The sequence below is a fragment of the Psammomys obesus genome, unplaced genomic scaffold (assembly GCF_907164565.1).
Source record: "Psammomys obesus unplaced genomic scaffold, mPsaObe1.curated_primary_1811, whole genome shotgun sequence".
Taxonomy (NCBI): Eukaryota; Metazoa; Chordata; class Mammalia; order Rodentia; family Muridae; genus Psammomys; species Psammomys obesus.
Genome location: NW_026596085.1, coordinates 15,960,547 through 15,987,382, shown reverse-complemented (window position 1 = coordinate 15,987,382; position 26,836 = coordinate 15,960,547). Strand labels below are relative to the sequence as shown.

The following is a 26,836-nucleotide window of genomic DNA, read 5'->3' as shown; positions in this document are numbered from 1 at the left end:
TTTGTTTCACTGTACCATGTGACAGCAGGCTGAGCCCTGTGGTGCAGTAGCAGTCCACTGAAGAAATGCCATCACTGTCACCAGACACCAGACAACTGTCGCCACCAGAAATCTTCTAAGTGAGAGGGGCCTGGCTGGCCATGCACGCACGTGTTCTTTGATGTGTTTTGTTTTTCCTCTTTGAACAATCTAAACTGCAGGGAACAAGCTGCTCAGTGTCGCTGGAATGGCAGTATCCCGTCTCTTCCTGTCTCTAGCTGCTTCAAGTGGGAGCTCCAGCCGACCTGTCCCTTGGAAGACAACTGGACTGTCTCCGTGAGAGCTAGCTGATCACATTCCTCCATTGTCACTCTGAGAGGCTTCAGTCCAGCCACGAGAATGCTCAGGCTCCCAGAAGGCTCTGCTCCAGCCATGATGGTGCCAGCCATCAAAAGCTCTGTTCTGGACACAGTGGCTCTCCAGGAAGGATCTGGGCCCACAGCTCCAATTCGAACTGCTGAGACACCCAGCCTCGTGAACTGAGCAGCTATCAAGTTCGTGGCCTCGCTGGTGTTAGACAGCTGTCGCCGGACTACGCAGACCAGATGGTGTGAGCCATGCAATAACCCCTTTTCACAGATACTCGTTCTGTGGTTCAGTTCCCGTAGAGAACCCTGTCTAAGTTATCAACATTATGCATTTTCATTTCATGTTGTTTTCTCTAATAGACTGATGCTGGAAAGTAGATGACGGCCACAGTCCATACAGACTAGACCTTGACAAAACACAACACACAAGGGAAAAAGAAAAACTCTCAGCAAACAAAGAATAGAAAAGAAACGTCTTGTAAATGAGAGGAAGACACGTGCCATGGAACACACATGGCCAACCTCATGTGCACAAGATGGGGACGGAGGGGAGGAGGGCGACAGGAAAACTGCCTACGCCCATGCTCTGATGCAGGAATGAGAAGAGCAGCTGGGGGCTGAGATGGTATGACAGGTCCTCATTCTTGGCCTTGTGACCAGCATGAAAAATCAGGCCCGTACAACAAAGCTCTAGACCAATAAGTCAGTGGACTCATTGAGAACATACTATTCAGACTTAATAAACAAGAATCGCTTGTAGTCCCGTGCCGGAGAAACGACAGCTTAGTGATTAACAGAACTGACTGCTCTTGCGGAGGAGGACCTGGGTTCAATTCCCAGCACCTACATGGTGGCTCACAATCATCTGTAACTCCACTTCCAGGGCAGCTGATGCCCCCTTCTGGCCTCCATGGGCATCGGGTATACCTGTAGTACATAGACACACATGGAGGCCAAACACCCATAAGCATAAAATGAAATAATAGTTTTAAATCACTTGTGTTTCTAATTACTAGCCACAAATGGTTAGAATTTGAACTTTTTTTTTTTTTTTTTTTTTGAGACAGAGTCTCACTGTGTAGCCCAGACTGGCCTGGAACTCACAGAAATCTATCTGACTCTCCCTCTCAAATGCTGGGATTAAAGATGTGCACTACTATACCCAGAAATGTAAATTTTAAAAATTCAATGTTTTATTTTTTTGTTTTTTTTTAAATTCTGGAGAGATGACTCAGCCATTAAGAGTGTTTGCTGCTCTTTCAGAAGACTCAATTTTGGTTCCCAGCAACCCACATCAGGAGGCTTACAACCATTTTGAACGCCAGCCCAAGGGGATCTTCTAGCCCATAAAGACAATGTACTAGTGTGCACACACCTGCCTCCGACACAATACACATAATTAAAAAGAAATCATTTTTAAAACCCACACGAAACTGTATTGGTGGGGGGCGGGGTAGAGCTGGCTGATTACCAGCGACGAGAGTGAAGCCCATAGCTGTTTATCTCTCTGGGGTGGCAATCACACCCAGGCACCCTTGCCCAAACTCATCAAACTGACATCACGGTTGTACTTGAACAGAACTAGGGGGCAAGGGGTAAGCGCACAGACACTCATGGTGTCCACAAGCACACTTAGAAAGACGCCACATGCATATTTTTAATGGAAAACAATGAGCTGATGATGAAATGGCTCAGAGGAAAAGGCACGTGCTACCTGATGACCCAAGATCAATCTCTGGAAAAGAAGAGAACCAATGTCCACGAGTTGCCCTGTGACCTACAACTACACACACACACACACACACACACACACACACACACACACACACAGAGAGAGAGAGACAGAGAGAGAGAGAGAGAGAGAGAAATGAGAAATGAAAACATCAATCGCGATCAAGAACAGGCAAATCAAAACAAGAAACTATACTGCTGACTGTCAAACTAGCAAGGATTCTAAAGCGTCCGTGTTAAGTGCCTGCCAAAAACGCTCTTGTGAGCTTCCCTTGTAAGAATAAATTAGCACCTTTCGGCAGTGCATTTTAGCGGTATGTAACATAAACCTTAAAATGGTTCAAGGCCTTTGACTTGAGGGATGACAAAACGCATTTTAGGTGTTTTTTTTTATAGAATTAAAATGCTTCTAATGCAATATTCTGTGAGAAAACAGACCATAATTATACCTCAGACATTTCCAGCTATGGATATATGTGGGCCTGTATGTGAGTGCGTGTACTCACAGATTCTGAAATGAAAGGGAAAAGATGCTAACAGCAGCTATCTCTGCCTGTAGTAGCAGTGGCTACCTCTGCCTATATTAGCAGCACTGTTTCTGGCTATCTTTGTAGTGGCTATCACTGGCTAGCATGAGTACAGGTTACCCACTTTTTCCTAGAATTTCCATGAACAGCACTATAGCCTAAGTCACAGAGAATCCCCCTCCTCGTGGGACCAAACCCTGCATCTGGTCATATTCCTGGACCTGGATTTTGCCCTCTCTCCGGCGCTCGTGGATCCTTTGCTGCCCCAGGCAACCCCTGCTCTGGATCCTGGGGTGAGAGCCAACACCTTGCTCCCTGGGTCTCCCCACAGGGTAGAGGCTCATAGCAGCAGCAGAAGAAACACTGGACGTATCACTGTCACATGGCTTGACAACGGCGACCATCAAAGGAGGCGTCAAAGAGTGTCAAGAACAGAGATCAGTCACGTTGGTCCAGGATCCTAAAACTTCACAAGGAGAACACAAGCAGGGGTCCAGGCAGAGTGCGGCGGAAGTCCAGCAGTGACGAGGGCAGGTGGAAGGTGTCAAAAGGAGAGGACAGAACCACCATGGCTGACATTGTCCCCTCCTCAGTGCCCAAAGCTTCAACCTTGCCCTGCTCCCCACCTCTTGCCCTGTCTGGACCTCCTGCCTGTTAGGTCAGCCATACAGTCTGGGTGCCAAGGAGTCTACTTGAATAGGCTGGAGAAGCTCTGCTGGCCTTGACTCCGGCGTCCCATAGCTTCAGCAGCAATACTGTGGTTTTGTTCTTCATGCGCATCTTGAACTGGGTGTGTCCACGGTGGAACTCAGTCTACCTGTTCTCCCTCCTGCCTTGAACGCCTCTGAACTCCCTCCTACATAGGGCAGGCCTGGAAGGCCCTTGCCTCCACAGTGAGCCCAGCGGATGTCCCTAGGTGTGTGCAGGGCCTTCTGCCTGCCCCTCTAGCTTCCCAGCTCTGTGCTCTCAAGCCGGATGCTGCGTGGCCCATCAATGGGTCGTCCTCTGGCTCCTGCTGGGCTTCCTGATACCTGAGCATGGGCTGAAAGACAACCACATCGTATCTTGCTTGGTGTCACTGTCAAGGCAAAGACTTTTTTTTTTTTTGGCCAAAGCCCAAGTTCCCACTAAAGAACTACTACACCTGTGGGTTAAAGGAGTTACCACTGAATGACCAGGATGCTTCATGCGTGTGAGGATTTCTGGCCATGACAAAGTGCTCATGGGTGCTTAGGTAGAACCAAAGTATTGCCAGGTTCTGTGTAGCCAGGTATGACTGGCTCTGGGGAACTACAAAGAAAGCCCCAGATATAGTGAACAGATGCCAGAGTTGGGCCTTTTATGTGGAAATCCATTGCCTTTGCCCAAGACACAAACACAGCCGAATGCTCCTGGTTCAAGGACAGCCCTGAATACCCATGGAGAGCAAACCTGCAAAACAGCCAAGGCTACAGCCAAGTTTCCTCCCAGCCTTGCCCAGATGCTCCAGGACAGCGGTTCTCAACCTATGGGTTGTGACCCCTTCACAGGGGTTGCATTATCAGATATCTTGTATATCAGATATTTATGATTCATAACAGTAGCAAAATTACAGTTATGGAGTAGCAACAAAGTAATCTTATGGTTCAGGGTCACCACGACACAAGGAACTGTATTAAAGGATTACATTAATGGAAGGATGAGAAGCCCTGCTCAGGGCATCTCAACCAAGACAGGCAGGTCTGTGTGCCACGGACTGCAAAAGGAACTTTTATTTGCCAGTTTCAATTATTGTCTCGGAGGCTTATCCCCTAGGCCTAGTCCTGGGAACTTCTTGCCTCCATACAATCTAACCTCGGCCTAGAATGTTCTCAGCTCCAGAGACTTACTGCTGAATAAGCTCACCCTTTCTTGTTCTTACTGAGCTCTGGGCTGGCTGGTTCAACTCAGCTGTTCTGGCTTAAACTCCTCTCCCAGCTAACTTATATTCAATCTGGCTTCTCAGCCCCTGAGTTGCTCTGCTTGGCCTCCATCTAACTCCAGCAATCTGTTCTAATCTTCTGATTCCTTTTCATTCTCTGGCTCATTTGGTCTTCACCTGTGTCTAGCTTGTTCTCTCATTCAACCTCTCTGTAAAACTCCCCTGATAAAACTGCCCCCTCCTCCTCTACCTCCTCCTTCTCTCTCTCTGTGTCTCTGTTGCTCCTTAAGCAGCTTCCCTTTCCTCTTTTGAGTGTTGGGCCTATCCTATTCTGTCAAATCTTCTCTGATTTGTCACCTTTTCTGCCACTCCAGTTACACAGCACTTTCAAACATGGCTGCTTCCTTCTACAAACTAACTTTACCTTCATTGTTTGGAATTAAAGGTGTGTACCAGCACCCCTGAATCTAAGCTTTCCTTTGCCTGAAACTTCCTCTCTACCAGGCTGGCCTTGAACTCAGATCTGCTTGCCTCTGTCTCCTTGGATTAAAGGTGTATTTGTATTCCAGCCAGATCACACAGACCTTAGAAGATCTTTGGATGTGATCTCCTGCCAGAGCAGCCATATTCTGAATTAAAATTCTTCTACAAGGGACCAAGGTGACTGCACTAAGAAAGGACACCCTAAGCAAGTTGGGGTGTCAGCAAATTGGTGTCTGAAGGATGACCACCAGGGCAAAAAACCCACAGGACCAGCAAGGTCTGTTGGGTAGAGCAGAGCCTCACAGAGGTGATGGGTGAAAGCAGAGTCCATTTCACAGAAGGCCCCTTGATTACAGGCTTATCCTGCAGTTGCTCCACCAGCTCCAAAATATGTGGTGGAGATCAGGATTCGGTCAGTGTGAAGCCCTTGCGATGACTGACGGGCGAGATAAGAGCAGCAGTAAAAGGATGGGCCCAGAGGACCATCTCACACCAGAAGCTGTATAAAGTGCTGCCTCCCCATGCTTACTCAACTTGGGCCAGGGACGGCCGGGGCTACTGCTAACGAGTAAGAGGGTGTGGACTGGTTCCAACCATATCTCCACTGAAGTCACTGATTGGCCAATGCAAAAGCTACTGGGGCCTGGGACAACGGCTGTGGATCACTGTATGGGGGGTGAGGCAGTGGTGCCAATCATAGATGTAGGTCCACAAGGCCCTGGCACCTGCTGTGCAGCTGTGGACAGAGCGCACGGTGACTTTCCAACGTCTCACAGCAAAGGCTCCTTCGCCTGGTGTGGACAGCAGCAGACCTTCATGTTTATGAGGACAACTGACCCACCTGCTTCTGTGGGAACAAAATATGAAGGGACTCTGACACTCAGAGTCCTCGCATGTCTTGGCCTCATGTGCCACAAACTTCCCACTGGACACGTGTAAGAAATGAGTCACGGTGGGAGCCATTTTAGTATGAGGTGCACTTAGAACTCACCAGAGTCACAGAAAGGCAGAGGTACCAGGCCCCTGCCTTCCCTAGCTGACAGCTGGCAGCTGCTTCTCTAAGCACCGTCGGTATATCCCAGGGTTGGCAAGGTACAGCGGTCTGCTATGTGACAGTGCCTAGAGCAGAAAGGGAAGGAATCTCGAGGCCCAGGACGTGCAGTAGATAATGTTATGTGACCTTAACCAACAGGGTAAGGCACCTGAGGAGGGGAAATGCTGGGCACTGGGAAGATTGGACCTTCCTGAACCACCTGCAATGGAGGAGTTCAGGGGTACACAGTGTGATTAGGAGTATAAAACCATCATTGTGTGCTACGTCACTGTGTACCCCCCTCAGGTCCACCAGCCACTTCTGCCTTTTCTCTAAGCTGAGTTCAACTTTGCAAGGTTATAAAGTAAACTGCTTTGCTTTCACTGTTCATGTCTCCTGGACTCTTACTATGAAGCAGAGACCATACCAATTATGGTTTTGCAGTTACTGGAACTGGACGAATGAAGGAAAAATTACTCTGGAGGCTGTAGAAAGACAGGTGAGTTCAAGATGGAGGAGAGGATGCCATGAAGCTCCAGGGCTCTACCATCCTGTAAAGTGCCTAGGGGCTTGGGGCCTCGGAGGTCTGCATGCTGATGGTTGGAACAGGCCCTATAAAGGCTGCTGGTCCTTGTGCCACCAATCACAAACGGATGCATGCTTGAGTGGTGCCCTGGGTTGGTCCAGAGATTCTGATCATTTGGATAAGGAAGCCATATTTGTTGGGATAGTAGACAGTAGCTGCAGATGGTCTAGGCAGGAGGGAGCCTGCTAACCAGGAAACCCGGTGCCAGTGTCTTTCACTTGTTTCAGGTCAAGGGTGACTAGAAAACGCAGCTGAAAGCACTCAGGGACAAGTGCTTTAGACACTTAAAGCCAGACAAGATCTGCCCATGTAAAAACAGACCATGCTGCTAAGATCAGGACTATTAAGATGTCTGGTTTCCCATGATGCTCTGAGCCCAGAGCAGACAGTAACCAAGGATGCCTTCACCTGAGAGCAAAGGGTGTGGGCACAGCCTTGTGGACCAAGTGATCCCAGGACTGCCCTTCACAGGCACTCACGATTCTCTGTTCCTAGCTTGGGCCCCAGTGCAGGCTCCTCATAGTAGAATCCAGTAGGGCTTCCCTTCAGAGGGGATGGCGGGTTAATCCTGAGTCTTTAACATTCACCATTGAGACTGAAAAAATAGGGTTAGGCACAAGTAACTGACAGCATGGGGAGCCAGCGCTCTCTCTAAAGCCATGATGGAAACTAAATGAGTTGTCTTTATTCAGTGGATGGGCCTCTCCAGACAGGATCTACACTGCACAGTCGAAAGCCAAACTGCTGCAATAGTTTGGGGGATACACGTTGGGTCAAATTATGGGCAGTCATTTGAGATATGCCAAAGCAGATATCAAAACCAAAACCAGCTGGATAACGGAGCTTGCTGTCAAGCCTGGTGACCCAAAACCACCTGGTCAAAGGACAGACCTGATTCTTGAAAGTTGTCCTCTGAACTCCACGTGTGTGCTATGCCGTGTGTGTGCGCGCACACACACGCACACACACACACACACACACACACAAATATACAAAAATATGGACGAGCTGTTTTAAAAAACAATGAAGAAAGGGTAATTTAATAAACAGCAACGGGAAAATAAATTATTGATTTGGAAAAAAATTAATTTGAATATCCAATTTATATTACAGTGGATTGAAGTGTTTAATTTTAAGAATAAGACAGAGGCTGGAACAGAGTTCCTCGCCCAAGCTAGGTAGGAATGATGAGTGACAAATTGTAAATGACAGAAGACATCGAAAGAAGAGAAGATGGATGTGTTTGATTATATTAAAACACAAACTTTGAGATACTGAAGTATCGTGTTAATGAAAAGGAAACAGCAAGCTGAGAAAGAGCGCTTAAACGGGACAGGCTCTCTTTTCATGCGTAAGTAATTATAAAGAATTACACTGGAAGGTGATACAATTCCCTTTAAACCCTTCTATCTGAGCCACTAGCCCATTAAGAGGAGAGGAGGATCCCCACCAAGGGAGGCAGGGTCACAGCGGGCCAGCACCTGGAGGGGCCAACCTCAGTGTCAACCCAGAAAGACAAATTAAGACAATATCGGGGCACCGCTCACGCCTCGCACGTGATCAATATTTAAAATGCCGTTAATGTTCAATGCGGGAGAGAAAATGAAACTGGATCACTCACCGCACACGAGGACAGCTGAGCAGCCCCAGAGAAGCTTCGAGCAGTGACACATGCTCTTGGCATAGCAGGTTTCCCTAGCCCACACAGGAAAGTCAGCCACCACACAGTAGCTCTGCAGCGTCAGGGACTAGAAAGGCGCGCCTGACAGCCTCCCCAAGGCTGCCCTCTGACCTCAACACGTGCACTCCCACACTGCAACTGTTGTGCAATTTAGTCCTCTGAGCCATACAACTGCCATCTTGGGGAGTTCAGCTGGGCCCTCTTGCAAAAGATCCGCCCAGCTGGGCTGGTTGACTCTTTCCAGCCCTTTGGAAGCGTGGGAGCTTATGAGACCCTCACCTGAGGATCTAGCTTCCTTATCACCTGTTATTTGCAATTCTGCCTTAGCTGCATGTGGGAGAGCGAGAGTGGATAGGTCTGGAAAGGCAAGGGGAGGAGACTGCATCCTTGCGGGTAAGGGGAAGTCCTCATCCCTGCTGTGTGAAGGATTTCCAGGTGCTTCCTGTTGTGGTAGGCCCACATAACCCCTGCACATAACCCCTCACCTACACTCCAGGAAGCCCAATAAGTTCACTGTTTCCACAGAGTGAACACTGATGGACTCATGCCTTTGTTTGTCCTTAGGACCTTAGGAGAAGGGAGAGATGGAAGGAATTTTAGCAACCTGAACACAGTGAGAGGGAGTGGGAAAGAAGAAGAAAATATCTCCGATCTTCAACATGTTAACCTTAACCTAGAACCAACCAAACGAAACAAAACCAAAGAGCTACCAAAAGGAATGGTAAACACAGTATCAGCAGCGAAGATCAGAGGAGAAATGTACTGGAGTCTAGAAAAATGATTGAAGAAAAAGATCATAAAGCTAAGAGTTGAGTTTTTTGACTCATGGTTAGCTAGAATAAGGAAAAGAGAACACACACACACACACACACACACACACACACACATACACCACACACACATACACACAAGCCAGAAAGGAAGGAGGAGGCTACATGAACAATGGATGGCACGGAAGTCCAATAAATCCCAAGACTATTATGCCCAAAAGTGAGGTGCCCTAAGAATCAGGGTCTTCCCCAGACATGCAAACCTACCATGGCTAAGCTACACAAAGACAGAAACCATTAGAGATTGGGGAAAGCTAGGCATATTGGTTCATGGTTATAATCTCAGGCGTGGGAGGCTGAGGCAGGGGGATTGTGTCTGAGGCCAGTCTGGGCAACTTTATGGAAAGCGACTTATAAAACCCCCTTTAAAAAAAATGGCCAGTAGAAGACACCTGACAAATACTAGGTGGAAAAGCACCACAGTGTTTCAATACTAAGACCAACCATGAGTGATTTTTTGTGAGATGGTTGCACCTTCAGGTCTGTGCACAGGGGACATACGTGTCATGCTGGGTACTGTCCCATATCTGAAATGTTGTTTGATTTGGGTTTTGGAATGCTTCCATATAGAGTAAGGGACTTGGAAAGGAATCTCAAGTCTAAATACAACTGTCCATGTTTCATACTCTCTTACAGCCTGAAGGCTACATGACTTCTATGGGACCTCATTTTTACTGGGACTGTCGGATGTCATGTCAGAGCTCAGAATGTTTCAGATTCGGGACTACTTCAAATTTTGGGTTTTCTTTTTAAAAATTTATCACTGTATATGTGCAAAGTGCAGGGGTGGGGTGCTGTGTGCATATCTCAGCGAGCGTGCAGAGGTCAAAGGACAACCGTGTGAAGTCAGTTATCTCCTTCCATCTTTACATGGGTTCCAGGAATTCAACGCAGGTCAGGAGGCTTGAGAAGCAAGTGCCCTTACCACACTGAGCCTTCTTCACAGCCAAGGATTTGGATTTTCAGGCTGCAGATGCTCAGCCCAAATGTAAATTATGATGCAAACACTTCAGCATTCACTTTGCTCTAGTTTCCTAGGCTGTCCTTCTGGGAAGCTGGGGGAGTATCCAAAAAAGGGCCCCCTCGAACTCTGGGTCCCTGAAGAAGGGGCTCTACCAAGAGATCATGGAGGCCATCTGCATCTCTAATGAGCTCGTCCTATGCGCCCATGGCACTCGTCTCTTGGCATGCCACCCCGGCTGGAATCTATTCATTGTCTATTTCAGCATTTTTTAGCACCTAGCACAGTGTCTGGCAGAGGAAGGTGTTCGGAAAATGTTAGCTGAATGACATTTCATGCGTTCATTAAAATGATAATTTCCAAGAATATGAAGCCAATGGGAAAGATCTCTAAGGCAGCCATTTCTATTTTTAAAATTAAAGCAACAACGTAGGTGTGCCTGACTACAAACGCAGGAGTCTCTTACGTGTGTGGATGAGGGTGTGGGGTAATGCAGAGTAAGCGCAAGGGGGTGGAGCATCTTCTAGTTGTTTCCATCATTCCTATTACGTTACTGTTATGATTTTGAGGCCGAGAGGGGCCGCTAGCTATCCGAAAACTCAGTCTTGCAGTTGGTCACCAACAGAGCTGTTTTCTGGACTAGGGAGTCACTGACTGGGCTTATTTTGCTTCTTGCTTTGGAAATCCTAGGTGGGGTCCCTCTCCGCCATGCACAGTGCTATCAGCATGCCCCAGAATGAGCCCCTTCAGAGTGGTGCTGGGCTTTTGCTACTCTCAGCCATCTTTTCTAGAGGACCTCAAAGCGGACCTCATCACCTAGAGTTACACAAGACACTCTTCCATTTGCTTCCATCTCATTCTTCATGTAACTCGGACAAGACAACAAGACAATCTGACTAACAAATTTTTTTTTTTTTTCTCTGTTGCCACATTCACACAAGAATGGCACAGAAGTTCCTTCTAGCAATCAACAATCCTGGTGTCAGGCAAGAGGGAGAGGAGGGAGAGGAGACTGGGGCATATTATCCTATCAGAAAGCAAAAAGGCTCCCAGAGAGCAGGAGGGCCCCAGAAACAGGACCCAGGCACCAGCCAGTGTGGAAAGGTCCCATCTGCCAAAAGGGAACAACAGAGAATCAACAAGAATGGCTGGAACATCTGGGCATGGTGGTACAGCCAGTTATTCGAGCACTCTGGGAGCTGAGGAAGACAGGGTTCAAGTTCAAGGCCAGCCAATGCTTCAAAGTAAGACCCTATCTGAGAACATCAAGGAAGAGGAGGAGAGAGGAAGGAGAGAGAGGAAGGCAGGGGAGAAAATTGCAATGAATCAGAGCATACAGAATACACTTTAAATGTGGGGATTCATAATAAAGAAAAGGCCAGTAGGAAAAGATCCCCATTGCTCTCTGTGAAAGAGGCTGGAACACCAGCTCCTTATTTTGAAAAGCAACAACAGAAGGGACAAATGAATGGTGTTTCTTTGCAGTTTGTACTTGGTTTTGTTGCTGTTGTTCTGATTTGTGTGGGGCCCCAGCAGGCCATGCACACACACAGAGGCCATGGGGCGTCGATGCCAGTTCTTGCCTTTCACCTGGTTGGACACAGCCCTTGTTCATGACTTCATAAGGCCCGAGAGCTTCCCAGGATTCCCCCACGTCCTCCTCTCTCACCATCAGAGTGCTCCATTACAGAGGCGTGTTCTTGAGTTCAACTTTCCATGGGTATCTGAACTCATGTCCTCATGCTTGAATGGCAAATGCTTTGCCCACGGAGCTGTCTCCCCAGTCCCCGACTTTCTGATCTAACCGTGGAGAGGGTGCACATCCTCACAGGAGCACCACAGCATGGTAGAAGAACAAAGAGATTCTGACTGACAGTGACAACTAACATGAAATAACCAGCGGCCCACAAATCTCACCAGTCTGTGGAGCAGTATCGCCTAAAGCAGAAAAAGAAAAGCATATCCATGGGTCCTCAGAGGTGCCAGTTCAGGGCAGGGAGCTGCAGCAGGGACAGGGGACCACAGAAAATTGTACCATGAGTTATAACAATCAAATCCAGGTTAGAAGAAACTCCAAGGAATATTTACTCTAGCCTTGTGTCAAAGGAACAGGTGGAAAAGAAGCCTACAGATTCACAGGGAATCAAGATGTGCAGGCTAGCTTTATGTAAACTTAACATAAACTGGAGCCATTTGGGAACTTTTAATTAAGAAAATGCCCCACAAGCTTGCCCGCAGGGCAGTCTGGTGGGAGCTATTTCTTGATTGGTGAAAGAGTACACAGCCCGCTGTGAGTGGTGTCACATCCTAGGCATGAGCACCATGGCCTCTGCCTCAGTTCCTGCCTCCAGGTTCCTGTCTCAGCTTCTCTCTGTGATAAAGGGTGACCTACAAGCTTAAGATGAAATAAACCCTTTCCTCCCCGAGATGCTTTTGGTCATAGTGTTTTTATCACAGCAATAAGAACCTAGCTAAGAAATTAGGTGAGCCACAAATGGCACCATGCAGGCTTGATTTAGATCCTGGCTCTCAGGTGCTGAACAAGAAAACAGGAGCTGAGCAAATGCACTGAACCCTGCACGGCTGTTTATTAGTAATACTGACAATTCTGTTTGGTACGAGGGCTGCCTGTCTTGGCATTAGAGTTTGCATTCTTTGGAGGCACACACAGAGGGGAGAGGCTTGATGTCTATTTTGGCAGATTCTGGGGTGGATGCAAATGAGAAGAGGCACAAAGGCAGTGACCGGCCTGTACCTGGTGGCTCTCAGAGCTGGGGAGGGAGCTCCTGAGCGCATCTGCAGGGCTTTTCTCTTTGCCTTTGCCTAGGTGGGGAAAAACTCAGTGGCACCAAGTTTAAAGCACTAAATAAAATATAAATGAGGCTCTTCTGTGTTGTCCCGGCTGACGTCTGGGGGAGCCTGTCAAGAAACGATGGGAGTCTTACCTTTTCATTAACTGGATAAAAATCTTCCTCGGGAGCTGGTACACGAAGGTGTCAAGGACAACCTTCATGTAGTTCAGGGTGACGTAGCCAATTCTGGAGGTGTCTCCTGCACTCAGGGCTTTTTCAATCTTGTCATACGACTTTGAAAGCTGCAAGGAATTAAAATTTGAGTGTTGCGTTCAGTTGAGTCCATGTCCAGGAGCCATTCAGCCATGCCATTTTTTGTTTCTGTTAGACCAAAACCTCCTTGCATTTCTGTCTCCGAAAACTTGATCAAAAAGGTTACTGTGGCACGCGCTGAATCTCAAATGTTTAATTGATGAGCTCACTACAAACAACACCCAGCTCACACATGACAAGTTTCCCAGAGAGGGACAGTGGGGACTATGGCATTACCTCTGACTGCAGGGCTTACGGCGCAGCTCTGCCAGTGTGGTGCATCTTAATATGCTTCCAGCATTCCCTTCCGTGAGCCCACACCATGCACTTCTGATTAAGTCAAGTCATCAGGCTCATAAGCTGGGAGCATTTTATTAGAAACAGAAGCTGCTTTTGTGGCATGGAAATGGATTAATATGAGGATTACACAAACATAATAGACACTGGACACCTCGTAAATCATGGTTGTAAAAGGGGAGCGGGCGGTGATTACAAAAGAGTAAACCGGCTCTCTCCTGGGACTCTGAAGATGCAGTGAAGTTGGTTCAAAGCTGTGTTTCATGACTCATAAAAACAGCGTGGACGCTGGTTATCATTTATGGAGCACTGCTATTTATTATTGGCTGATAACTATATTTTCAGCTATCTCGGTTTGTCTGAATTCAGTTTTTTCCTGCTGACTGGGAAAAGATGGAAAATAGATTAACTGCCAGTTTGGCATAAAACATGGACACACGTGTACAGACGCCTCCGTCCACCCAAAGGATGAGAAGGTAGGTTTAAAGATGCTCCTGAGTGGATGCAGCAGTACTGGAGATCTTTAAACAGCTGGCAGGATCAGAGGACCAGGTGGCTGGCTCCCGCTGCAGAGAGATCCCTGGTCAGAGTGAATTCCTGAGACTCACATGAGGAGCCAGACGCTGTGGCCCGCACCTGTAATTCCAGCAGTCTTACAGAGAGCTGGGAGGCAGAGACTGGGACAATGGCCCAAAGTCACGGGCCAGCGAGTATGGCATGCACCACATGGTGACAGACCCCACCTCAATTAAGGTGGAAGGGAGGCCCAACTCCCCAAAGTTGTCTTCTAACTTTAATACATGAACAAACACACACACACACACAATACATTTTGAAGTTTCTGAAAATATTTAGAGAGTCAAGCCTCTTAGAAATGGCCTAGGCTTCTGGGAAAGAATGAACACAAATTTCAGCTAAGTTCACTGGCTTCTTCCATGGGAGGGAGTGTGGGCTGCACCCCTGCCAGGAGCAAGGCTCCCCCAGATCAGTGAGAGCCCTGGGTAACAGGCAGTCCTCATGTATTTATTAGGCTAATAAAATATTTTTTTTTGAAACTGAGTCTCACTCACTATATGGCTGGTCCAGAACTAACTATGTAGACTGAGCTGGCCTCCAACTCAGAGATCTGCCTGCCTCTGCCTCCAGAGAATAAGTATTAGACTACACCACCACACCTGGCTAATGGAATCCATCGTAACATCTCAAAGGCATGTGGGCTTCAAGAAGGCTTTTCAGAGCATGGTTCTGTGTGACCAAGAGCTTCTAGAAAGTGAGTGATATGGAAAAAGTATCTAGGTGATGTCATTAAGCTCCAGAATATCTCACTGTTTATTAAAAATTGTAAGAAAAACTCAAGCAATTCAGCAAAGTACACAAAGAAACCAGAGGTACGGGATGTCTCACACGCCCAGCCCTGTGCTCTGAAAGCTCTCAATTCGGTCATCATTATAAAGATAATTTCACAAACAGTGAATCATGCCACACTTTCGGGCTGGACAGATGCTTTCCTCAATTAGCAACAGTGTTGTTCTTTTAGGTGACACATGGATTCCATGGCATCAGTGATGGGCCAGCAAATGCTACAGCCTGCTTCCATCTTGATGCAAGTGGCTCTGTGAATGCCTCCCCATAGCTGTCTCAAGAAGACCCCCTGTCTCTCCCCAACATCCCGCCCTTCTCTGTCTCAGCACTCGCTGCTGTGTTTACAGCTGTGCATTCATCCCTTGCTGTTCTCCTCCGCCAGGGCTGGAGGGATTTAAGACAGCAGACCTTCTGCTGGTTCTGTTCCCTAACCGTGACCCAGAATTTGACAGCAGCTCAAATTTGACGTGTTACTAAATGTATCTAAGAGTGGATGTGGTTGGCAGGGGTTGGGTGTTCTAAACAAAGGTTGCAAAATATAAAGAGATGTTCCATGCCTTAGCAAAAAGACTAACAACCCTCACAATCCCAGTGGAGACCACATCAGATGGGCAAATGTGAACAAGTCCAACTGTGGCAGCTGGGATGGCCTGTGGAACAGGACTCCATATGCTTAGGGTGGGCATGCAAACTGCCATGGGCAACAGGGTGATGCTTCACTTTTATCGGAATCATGTTCTAGAGCATCAGCTGAGACAGTGACTCCAGGCCTGGATGGCATTCCCAGGATACACACTCATGGTGGGGCCTAGTGACACAACCCAAACGCCAGCACAGGAGAAAGTGAGATCTAAACAGTGTTTGGAGGACAGATGCATGCAGAGGATGGTGATGACAGTGTGCAGGGGATGAAGACAAAGACATTATGTCCGGTAAGATGAGGACAGACACTGTCCAGGGGGAGGTGACACAGTCACTGCAGGGGAAAAGTGACACACACTTTTCAGGAAAGATGAAATAATGGCAGATGCTGTACCTGGGAGGTGGTGCAGGGGGAGGTGATGACAGACACTGCAGGGGGAGGTGATGCAGACACTGCAGGGGGAGGTGACAATAGACACTGCAGGGGGAGGTGACGACAGACACTGCAGGGGGAGGTGATGCAGACACTGCAGGGGGAGGTGACGACAGTATGCAGTGGGAGAGAACACAGACACTGTGCAGGGAAAGATGACAACAGAAACTCTCTATCAGGAAAGTGCTAATGCAGATGCATTTGAACGTGGGTGGATCATATCCTACAGGGTCCAAACAGGGTAAACACAAAGGAGTTTGCAGCTGTACCAAAACACTAGAGTGGGCAGGGCAGGGGGCACAAGCAAGCAAGAGACAAAGGACCCTAGCTTGCAAGGAACATCAACAAAGAAGCGTCTTTTGTGGAAATGCTATGCCATAAAAATAAACCAGACAAAACTAGGATTCGTTAACAGGGTGTCCTGAAATGCTCCAATGGTAAAGGAGGCAGGGGCATGTTAGAGCAGAGATTGTGGCAATAAGAGTGACCGTACTGCAGGAAATAATACAATCACAAACAGAGGAAGTGAGAGGGGAGTGAGATGGGCACTAAGGGGCCTGAAAGAATCTCAAAGCAGAGAAACAAGATGAAAGGGTTAATGCGACCTGGAGCAGATAACATGTTGGCTATCAGGGCAAGGATGACCGGACAGAAGGACAGTTGGGTGAGGACTGAAGAAGTAAGGGAGGGGGAAGAGGAGAAATGGGCAGGACGAGGTGTGTGCAGTTTTGTGTTGTGACCAGGATCTTCACGCTCGGTGAAGTTCTGAAGCTGAGCATCTAAAGACTGTGCCATGCTCCGAGGAATGTCGTCAAAATGTTCCAAGCTAGGACATAGCTCGGCTCGGATTTTACATTTCAAGGGTCAATGTAAGAACATATTTGGGGCACCCGAGATCAGCCGGGAGACCATCAGGATGACCTCGGGTTCTTCACAACAGCGAGAGGTGCCAGGAGGCAATGGGAAAGCTATTCACTTCATTATGATGAAATGAAAACAGCGCAGTCACATGCAGCCAGACAGCTGCTCAGGCCTAACCATATAAGGCACATGGTCTCCAGGTGCAGACACAAGGGGAGCAGAGCATCCATGAAGAAAGTACCAGACAATGAAATCCAGCCAAGTTAAAAAAAAAAAAAAAAAAAAAAAAAAGAGAGAGAGAGAGAGAGAGAAATGCCAAAACGCCGAACTCTACTTGTGGCCACCGAATATATCTGAGTTTAAAACAAAGACCAGACATCTGAGGGATTGCCATAACTGTACAGAATGTAGACAGTACCAACTCCAAGAACACAATGCAGACAGCAAGATCTGTGGGGTGGGGGGCTGGGCAGAAGAAACACAGCAAGTGTCAGTCACTCGTCACTTGTCACCAAGTTGCACGGCATCGAGCCAGCCCCTTCAAAACCATCACCACCTCTTCAGCTCTGCCTGGTTCTCTTCATCCCTTTCATGGTGTTAATGTCCCTTCAGGGACTTAATATGTGGTGTGGGAAACAGGCATCCAAAGTTCCGGGGCATCTTCCTGTCACTTGTGATTGACAATACTGAAGTGGGTAGTGACAGTTAGGACCCCAGGACCACACTGCTGGGACTTCAGGATGAATTTTGTACACTCCTCCTGCCTTGCCATTCTCACCTAAAGAGCCACACACAACCAGTGCCTGTTATGTGGGGGCTGAATTGGTAATTCCAGGGCGCCAAGGATTTGGCCTGGTGTGGGATGACCCACAAACAGGGCTAATCTTGATGCCACATGACATCGAGGCTTGCTTTACTCCTTTTAAAAATCAAAGACATTTAAATTAAAAGTGTATGTTTTTAAAGGAGAGTGGGTTTTTTCTCTTTTTTTTCTTTTGAGACATGGCCTTTCTGTATGGCCCAGGTTGACCTGGAACTCAGATCCCCCTGCCTCAGCCACCCCAGCAGGGTGTAACAATGCCTAGCAATGGTCTTCTTAGAAAGCCCTTTCTATTATTTGCCTGCTCGCTAATGCAGTCGCCTTTCTATGCCGAACAAGAAAGAACCTGAATGGCGGTCACCAAATGTAGTGTGGGCTGCTCTGGGACAGTGGACGACTTCCTGTTTCCTGCATGTGCTTTTTAGAACAGCTCCCACACTTTTTTTTGAGGGCTGTGTATTTTCTGAAGGCCATATTTTTATGAATACAATGAGGTCATTCACCGAGAAAGGAAAATGAGCTTTGCCAAGTTATTGGTAGACATGCTCCTTTCTCAGTTCCTTTCAGTGCTGGCTTTGTCAGTGTTTCCTTGCTGGGTTTTCTACTGAAAAATCCACCTTAATAACTGTCAAAAGTTCTATGTATATTAGAAACAGTTATTGAGGCTGGAGGAATGGCTCAGTGGTTGGGTTAGGATGGCTGAATGTACTCTTGCAGAGAATCTGAGTTCAGTCTCCACATTGGGCAGCTCACAATCACCTGTAACTTCAGCTCCAGGGAATCCAGTGCCCTCTTCTGGCCTCCTTGGGTACCCACACACAGGTGCACAGACGTACACACAAACACATACATAAAAATAAAAATCAGTTTAAAAGATACAGTTATTATTCATCTGTCATTTATGTCATCATATTTTGCAAGGCTGATCACATGCTCATGAGAAATTTTACTGTACCAAAATACTTTTCATTTTCATGCCATCAAATTTTGTCTTCTTCCTTATGGTTTTTAGGCTTTACTTCATACTTAAAAGATTCTTTAATTTCAAACTTTCAATTTTTTTCCCCTTGGCTGGGGTGGCAGCCTCAGATTAATGGTAGAGGTCTTGTTCAGCAGAGTCTGATACTCAGTACCACAAACCCCACTTTTACCCACATTCTAGGTTTACAGTAGTTGCTATGTGTAGAAATTGGTTTCGGTGAGGCATTAATAGGCTACAAGCTTTTCTCCCAAAACATCTGGCAAACAAATTATCTTAGTGCTAATTTCATCACTAACAACCCACTTGCTCCTGTAGTGCTCCCCTGACACACCTTGTACTGTATGAGTGACGGCGAGCTTTAAGTGTCAACTAGACACAGCCTACAGTCACTCAGTGAGAGGCTGTCGCCATCAGGTTGACCTGCCTGCGGGAGACTGCCTGGATTATGTTAATGAACGCAGGAAGCCTCAGTCCAGTGTGGGCAGCACCATTCCCTAAGCAGGGGGTCCTGCACTGTATGTGAGTGGAGAGAAGGAGCTGAACACAAGTGAGCATCACGCCTGCATCTCTCTCTGCTCTTCACTTCGGACCTGATGTGACTACCTGCAAGAAGTGCCTGCCCTGACTTCACCACAGTGATGGACCGAAGCTGTAAGCTGAAACAAACCTTTCTTCCCCAAATTGCTTTCTGTCAGGGTATTTTCTCGAAGGAACAGGAGTGAAACCAAATCAATAGGCTGAACCCACGGCACAGCTTGAGTCATTGGCAATTGCCTTTCTAGCCCACTCTGACTGTCCACTGCTGTTTGTTTAGTCATTAATGACCAAACCCCACCCAGGTCAAAAGAGGCCTCTTCACTTAGTCAAGTTTTCTTTCACATCACACAACCAAGTTGTACCATTCCTTTATAAATCTTTTTTTTTTTTAAGTTAGCCTGCAAGTAGCACAGAAGATACATTTAAAATTAACTTCTCAGGCTGGGGAGATGACTCCATGGGTAAAAGAGGACCTGAGTTTGAGTCCCCAGTGGCCGGGTTATAGCTGAACATGGCCATGTATGCCTGTAACCACAGAGCTGGCAGCCAGGGACAGGCAGTTCTGAGATCTCAACCATCAGCCAGCATAGCCCAAAATAGGGAGCTTCAGTTCAGTGACAAATCATGTCTCCAAAAATGGAGACCAACAGAGGAAGTCAGTCAACATCCTCCCTGGCCTCTGCATGCATTCTCATGGTCTTCTGCACATGCACATGCACACGCACACACACACACACACACACACACACACACACACGTGCACAGACAGCAAACACACACCACCGGACACATACTCCATACAGGCATACCTTCCACATTCATACCTGATACCTACATGCCCCACAGTCACACCCCAAACCCACACACACTCACGTTCAGGCTCCAAACATACACCCCACACATCTACAGCACAGCCCACATTCCCATCCCATACCCAGAGACCCCCACGCCTCAACATTCATATCCTCCACCCCCACGTTCCCACATTCCTACCTTACACCTCAGCACCCCCACATTCCCACTCCACACTCCCACATTCACACCCCACACCTACACCCCCACAGCTACAAGCCACACATTTACACAGCATATGTACAGACCCTCATAGCCAAACCACAAACCTCTACCCCTGGATTCACACCACACACCTCCGTCCTCCCCTCCCCCAGTCACCCCACATGTGCACACAAAGAATTCGCTTGGCCGCTGCGAGCATCATCAGCAAATCTGCACGAGAGGTCCCCGGCAGGCTGAGGGGTACAGGTGGGAGTGAAACGAAACTTGAGAATAACACCCAGACAGCAGTGCTCTCTGTGGTCATCCGAAACCATTTTGCCTGTGTCACACTTTGGCTCTCACCTCCTGACAAAAGGTCTTTTCCAGGTCATCTAAGGAGTAGTTCTGCCAGACATCTTCAGATGACAGGAAGTTGAGTGGCCGTTCCCTCCTGCCATTTTTGGTTTGCTGACTCTCCTTTAAGGGGTCTATTAAGATAAGATCACTTTGGTTTATTTCTTGTAAAGGCCATTTCTATGCTATTTGCTTCTCATCATCACCTGCTTGGAAAAAAATGAAGATGAATGAATGGAGAAGAGGGTGGGTCACTGAACTCATTATATTGACATAAACTGATGAATGGGAAAAAATTAGCCTTGTGTGTGTTACTGTACACCAGGATAGACCCTGAAATGCGGAATTAGAACTGCCTGTGCGGGGAAGGAAACTAGAACCATTCTACATGGTGTGAGCTTCAGAGGGGTGTCAGGGCCGCATCGAAGCCAGAAACCAGTCAGTGTTAGGCAGCCTCACTGCAAAGAGCAACAAGAGGCATGTGAGTGGAGAAAACTACCCCCCACACAGGAGGGGGAAGCTGGTGTGTGCTCACATCTGTGACCCCGGCGCTCAGCAGGCTGGGGCAGGAGAGCTCTGAGATTACAGGCAGCCTGAGCAGACAAACGTGGATATCCAAATGAATAGTCATCTCAGAGATGGGGCTAGGCGTACAAAGAACTGAAAAGCATAGCAAATGCCTAAAAGGTGCTCAAAATCACTGATAATTTTAAAACTCTTCTTGAAACAGGCAAGAATAATCTACTTATTATGGTGAGGATGAAGAAGAAGATTGAGAATAGGGAGGCTGAAGGGCTCAGGGCTAGAGTTCACACAAAAGACCTGAGTTGCTAAGCCAGGCCTGGCTCTTACATCCCCCAGAAGCCAGTGCCGGGGCTTCAGGGGGATGGACAGCTGTCAGGGGCCGAAGTGGTGGGCCCCAGGTTCAGACAGAGACAAGAAAGGTAGATATTCCTCAGCTCACACAAGAGAGTATACCTGCACATATGTGCACAGACATGTATACTACATACATATACAGACAGGGAGATATATACACACATGTACATACCCATGCCAACACATTACAAATATACATACGCATGTACACTAATACAGAACGGAGGCACAAGGCAGCTCTCGCTTGGCACAGAAGCAAGTCATGTGCTACCACTCAGAGCTCCATACTGCTTGCTGTCTGGGAAACCGCAGGCCACCCAGCAAAGGCACGCATGTCTACAGTGCCAGAGAAAAACAGTCGCAGCCCTCCCGGTGGCGTTAACAGGGAGCAGCGGCCCAAATGGACGTAGCCAAGGCCGAGCAATAGCACACAGGCATCAAAGACAAAGACCAGGGCTGGAGAGTGGGCTCAGCCATCAAAAGCCCTTATTGATTTTGCAGAGGACCCAGGTTCAATTCCAGCATCCATTCGGCAGCTTACAACTGTCCTTAAATCCAGTTCCAGGGGATCTGATGCTCTCATCTGACCCCTCAGGCACCAGAAATACATGTGGTATTCAAATGTATATAATAGCAAAGCACACACATAAAATAAATAAATTGTAAAGAACAAGAAAGACGTGCCTGTGACACAAATGTGACAGTTTTCTTACAATAAATTCTTTCATGATTACAAGGGCAATTAACGTAATTTTCATTTCCTCACTTATTTTGTGTGTCTTCTTGCCTAGCCATTGTCTACCTACTTGTGTGCCAGAAAAACATAATCTGGGAGGCTCTGACCAAGGAAAGTGCTGCGGGTGGAAGGAGGTAAGACACAGGACCAGGGGATGGAGATTTCTAGTTTTATGCATTTGGCTTTTGTTCAACAAGCCTGTGTGCTTCTCATAGCAGAAGAGGATGAGGTGCATCTCAAGTGTGGCCATCTTCTCTCTCAGCGTCGGATATGAAGAGGCACAAATGGCTCCCCAGATTTATTTCCTAAAATGTCTGCAAATAAGCCACAGCCAAATGAGGCACGCTTACTTTAGCGACAGCTAACAGCCTGCCAGTCATCTGGAATCCCACTTCTCATCTCCAGGGGAGGGAAAAGAAAAGAAAGACCCTTCCCCAGGTCCCTCTGAGCTACATTAGAGACACAGAGACGATCTTTCCAGCTGGGTCTCACGAGGGCTCTGACCTGGCCAAGGGGGCCCTGGGTTCCCAGCAGGGCCCTCTGGTACTTTATCTGATTCTCTGCTTTGAGATCCTAGGACTGAAACACACATACACACCCCACATACACAGAGCCAGGGCAGCCCACACAGCCTCTAAGGAAAATGCAAGGTCCTGTGGGCTGAAGAGGGCAGGGAGGCAGGAGGCCTGTCTGGGAAGGCCTGCCTGTGAGGTCTCATCTCTTGAGACTCTCTCTCATCCGGGCTCATTCTCTTTCATTCTCTCTGGTTTCCCAAGATCTTTTTTTCTACACTATTTGTTTTTTAATTTACAAGGGCTGGGGATGGAAGCCAAGTCCTTTCTCTGCTAGCTAAGTACCCCACTACAACAATGTTCCCCCAAAGCAGCAAGCAGAAACTGTTCCTTGCCCCCATGTGACCGTTCCACAAGCCCAGATAGAAGCTGCTCCTGCCAGGCAAGGCAGCCATGCTGGCCAGTGTAGCCAGAATTAATAGAAACTGTCGTCCTATATTCACAAAAACCAAAGGCAACAATCGCTGGAACTCAGTCCAGGGGTAGGGACAACACTGAGTCCATGAACTACTGGCTCATCAACAGATGAGCATGTTCTAGCAAATTCCATCCTATCCGTCACAATTCACAGTGGAAGTTCCCAGCAGAGGCAGTGCTGGACGGGAAGAGTTAAGTGGGACCCATGCAAACAACCCTCACTAAACTAAATGGGCTATTTAAAAAAATTAAAACAGACATGCACGTAGGAAGGAGCAGGAAGAAGGGTTCTAGGAGGCGTGGGAGTCAGATAAGAGAGGGAGACAGGGTGGACTGGATGGAAATATACTGTACATATGCACAGAACTGTCAAAGAGTAAGTGAAAATCATTTTAGAAAAGGAATTACGTGTAGTCATTCTTAATTACAAAAGTGGAAATTTAAAACAGATGCAAACGAGTATGTCGCGTGCTTGAGTTCTTGGACTCTTGAGAATCTTCCATGAGTGTAGTACTCTGTTGCATAGAAAAAAGTTACTGGTAGGTTATCAGAGGTAACAGCGACTGGGGGCTCTCAGGAGGTTTCTCCCAGTGGCAGTTCCTAAGCCTGTAACAGCCAGGCAGACCCGAGCTCAACCAACATGTCATGTGACTGTTGGCTCTACCCTCCCTCGCTCCACAGCCTTGGGCTACTGTTTCCTCACTAGCAAAAAGGTAGGTGTGGGGGGGGGGGGAGATAACATCTGTTACAGGATTGCCACATTTCAGACAAGGTCATACGTGTGTGGCTCCCAGTAGAGTCGCAACAGCTATCAGCTGCCCATCAATTAGTAAGCAACTTCTTCAGTAATCGTAGCCAGAAGGAAGGGTCTCCAAGAGCGGTGGGAGCTCAGGTGCGAGGCTCAGGGGAAAACACTCCAAGACAAAAGGCTGCTAACCTCACCTGAGATTTGCTAACCATTGCCCCACATACTGGAAAGGTTGGTGTGAGATAACAGATGTGTTAAGTAACTTGAATGTGGTATCTCGCCACACTGTTGAGTATTTTCCAATGAAGGTGATAGCTGAGTCTTCACGAAAGGAGGAAGTGAGCCGAGCCCTACGTTTCCCTTCCTCTCCCTCCTGATCCACTGAGGTGTGAGCAGACAGCCTGCCATAAGCATGCCTCCCTTGCCTAAAGGACAGTGTTCCCTGAAGCAGACCAAAACAAACCTTTCTCCCTTAAGTAACTTCCTGCCTGTATTTTGTCAAAGCAAAGAGAAGAGTAAGAAAGACACAAATCGCCACAAGCATGAAACTTAAGCTGAAGGGAACACTGAACAAATAAACGCAACAGTGGGAGAGAGTAAAATAAAAATTCTACCAAGAAGGAAGGATGGGGATGAGGACTTCTGAAAAAGCAATGTTTCATAAAAGAAGACATCAAAAAAAAAAAAAAAAAGGTCTAAGACAGACAATATGAATAACTGAAAAGAAAATGAAGCAATGGAATAGAGCAAATACTAAAGACGGCGATTCAGAAAATTATCCTGAAATAAAGATGACTCCAATCTTCACAATGAATAACCACATGATGTGCTCAGGACATCAATCATAGGTATCCACGACTGGGTTTTAAATCTGTCTTAATCTTCATTGTAGGCAGCTTGGCCAGATTGGAATCACCGAGGAGACACACCCCCGGGCCTGACTGTGAAGGGACTTCCAGAGAGGTCTAGCTGGAGGAGGAAGACCCATCCTTAACGTGGGTGCCACCGGCCCACGAACCGGACCTCCATGCCGAATAAAAAGGAGAAATAAGGAAGCCTCGGGACACTAGCACTGATTTCTCTCTGCTTCCTCTCGGCATGCAGTAAGACCAGCTGCCCCCCGCCTCTGCTGCCGTGCCTTCCACCATGAAGGGCTGTGCCCCTCAAATCAGGCCCGGAATAGACCTCTCCTTCCCTAAGTCGCTTCTTTCCAGCTATTCGATCACAGCAATAAAAGGAGTAGCACACACAGGAAACTGGTGCTGAGGAGTGGGGCCCTTGATGAGATTAACACGTGCCTTTGGAAACTGTCCCTGGGACTGTGGAAGTGTGGAACTATCGGCTTGAGATGCTCTAGAGCTGTAAGGAGCTCGGTGGGCCATCCCAGCGGGTGTTTGGAGACCAGTGTGTGAGTAGCTGTACAGGCAGTCAAGGCTGTGCCCATAAGGATTCAAAGGGGATCAAAAGCAATTAACCAGAGTCTGGCATGATACATTCCGGCAAACATATGCACACACACATGCACACACACACACACACACACACACACACACACACACATGCAAACACATACACGCTCATGCACACTGCTGTGTTCCACCCACATCCTGACAATCTGAATGAGGCTGAATTCAAGAGGAATGGACTACTGGGTTTGGCAGAGGAAATTTTAAGAGGGCGCGGTGTTTAGGCTGTGACATGGTTACTGTTCCCTGCTCTCATCCAGGTTCACAGCAAGAGAGAACTGAAGATGGAACAGAAAGCTGTGGACAAGGCTGTGGGGCCTGTGCGTGGGGGGGGGGGGAGTGCCCATGCGAGTTTGCACGCACGTGTGCTCATGCAAAGAAAGCAGCTGTCATTAATTAAGGAAAGTGGAACAATTAAAGAGGAGCCTTCCACTCTGCACTGGGACAACAGGCTTTGTCAGCAGGCCCCACTCATCACAGAGTCCAACTTGTGAATAGGCAAGTTCACCTGAAAGAAGAGAGACTGAGCTTAAGCTGCCCAGCTGAAGGGGTTCCCTGACCGATCAACTGCTAGCAGAGGCGGTGTTGCCCCAGGTTCACCTCCGAGGCGCACGGAGCCCACGGTGCTGTGGTAGAACGGGCCAGACTATATCTCAAGCTGGCACAGAACTTGGCAGCGTTGTCAGCATGGTGCTGAATTTAAAGATTTGCAAAGTGCCAAGGTTTATGAAGTCAGGGAGGCTTGCACCAAAGCTCCAGAAACTCCTGAGGGCAGATAACGGGTGGTAGCATTGGATTTATCGCAAGGAGATTCTGAAATGCCACTGCGAACGTGATGCCTAAGTCACCAAAGAGAGATCAGGACCATTTTGAGTCTACAGTGGAGTGTCACAGGCCTGGGCTGGATCTGGCCCGAGAGAGAGGCTCTGTGTGCTACTGGTGAGGCGGGGTACCCCTGCCCATTGGAATTCAGGTAATCCCAAACAAGACTCAGATGCCAACCACGGAGTTGCAGAGCCCAGCGTTTATTGTGCTGGGTTTTGTTCTTGCTGTGGCCTTTCTTGGCTTGTTACTTCTCCATTCTAGCTTTTGGAATAGGAACAGTTACTCTGTCTATACGGGAAGTATGTGACTTATTTATTTTACAGTTAAGAAATATTCTTGAGTCTCTAAGGAAACTTTGGGCTTTTGACAGTCTTTCAGAAAAAAATGTTAAATTATGTTTTATTAATTTTAATTTTTTAAATTTTTAATCATTATTTTGTCTGCATGAATATGTGTGAGACACACAGAAAGATGGAGGGAGGGAGGGAGGGAGGAAAGGAGGGGGAAAGAAGGAGATGGAGTGGGAGAGGAAGAGGGAGAGAGAGATATCTCCTTCTAGCATGTGGGACCCAGAGACTGACCTAGAGCCTTAAGCTTGTGGCAGATGCTTTTACTAAATGATCTATCTCAGTGGCCCGACACTGAGCTTCTGAGCAGTGTTGGGATGTTAAAGACTGGGGGGTTGAATGCATAATGGACTGTATTAGGAGATGACCTTGTGCTTTT

General features: G+C 47.6%; 1 protein-coding gene across 1 annotated transcript in view; it reads right to left on the bottom strand.

Moving 5' to 3' along the window:
- Window positions 1-26,836, bottom strand: part of Efcab6 (EF-hand calcium binding domain 6) — a 176,569-nt gene that overhangs the window by 83,451 nt on the left and 66,282 nt on the right. Inside the window, exons 8-9 of the mRNA XM_055627242.1 lie at window positions 20,477-20,601; window positions 13,025-13,173 (exon numbers count right to left, since the gene is read on the bottom strand). Of these exons, the coding sequence (XP_055483217.1) occupies window positions 13,025-13,173; window positions 20,477-20,601 (274 nt within the window). The remainder of the gene's footprint in view (window positions 1-13,024; window positions 13,174-20,476; window positions 20,602-26,836) is intronic.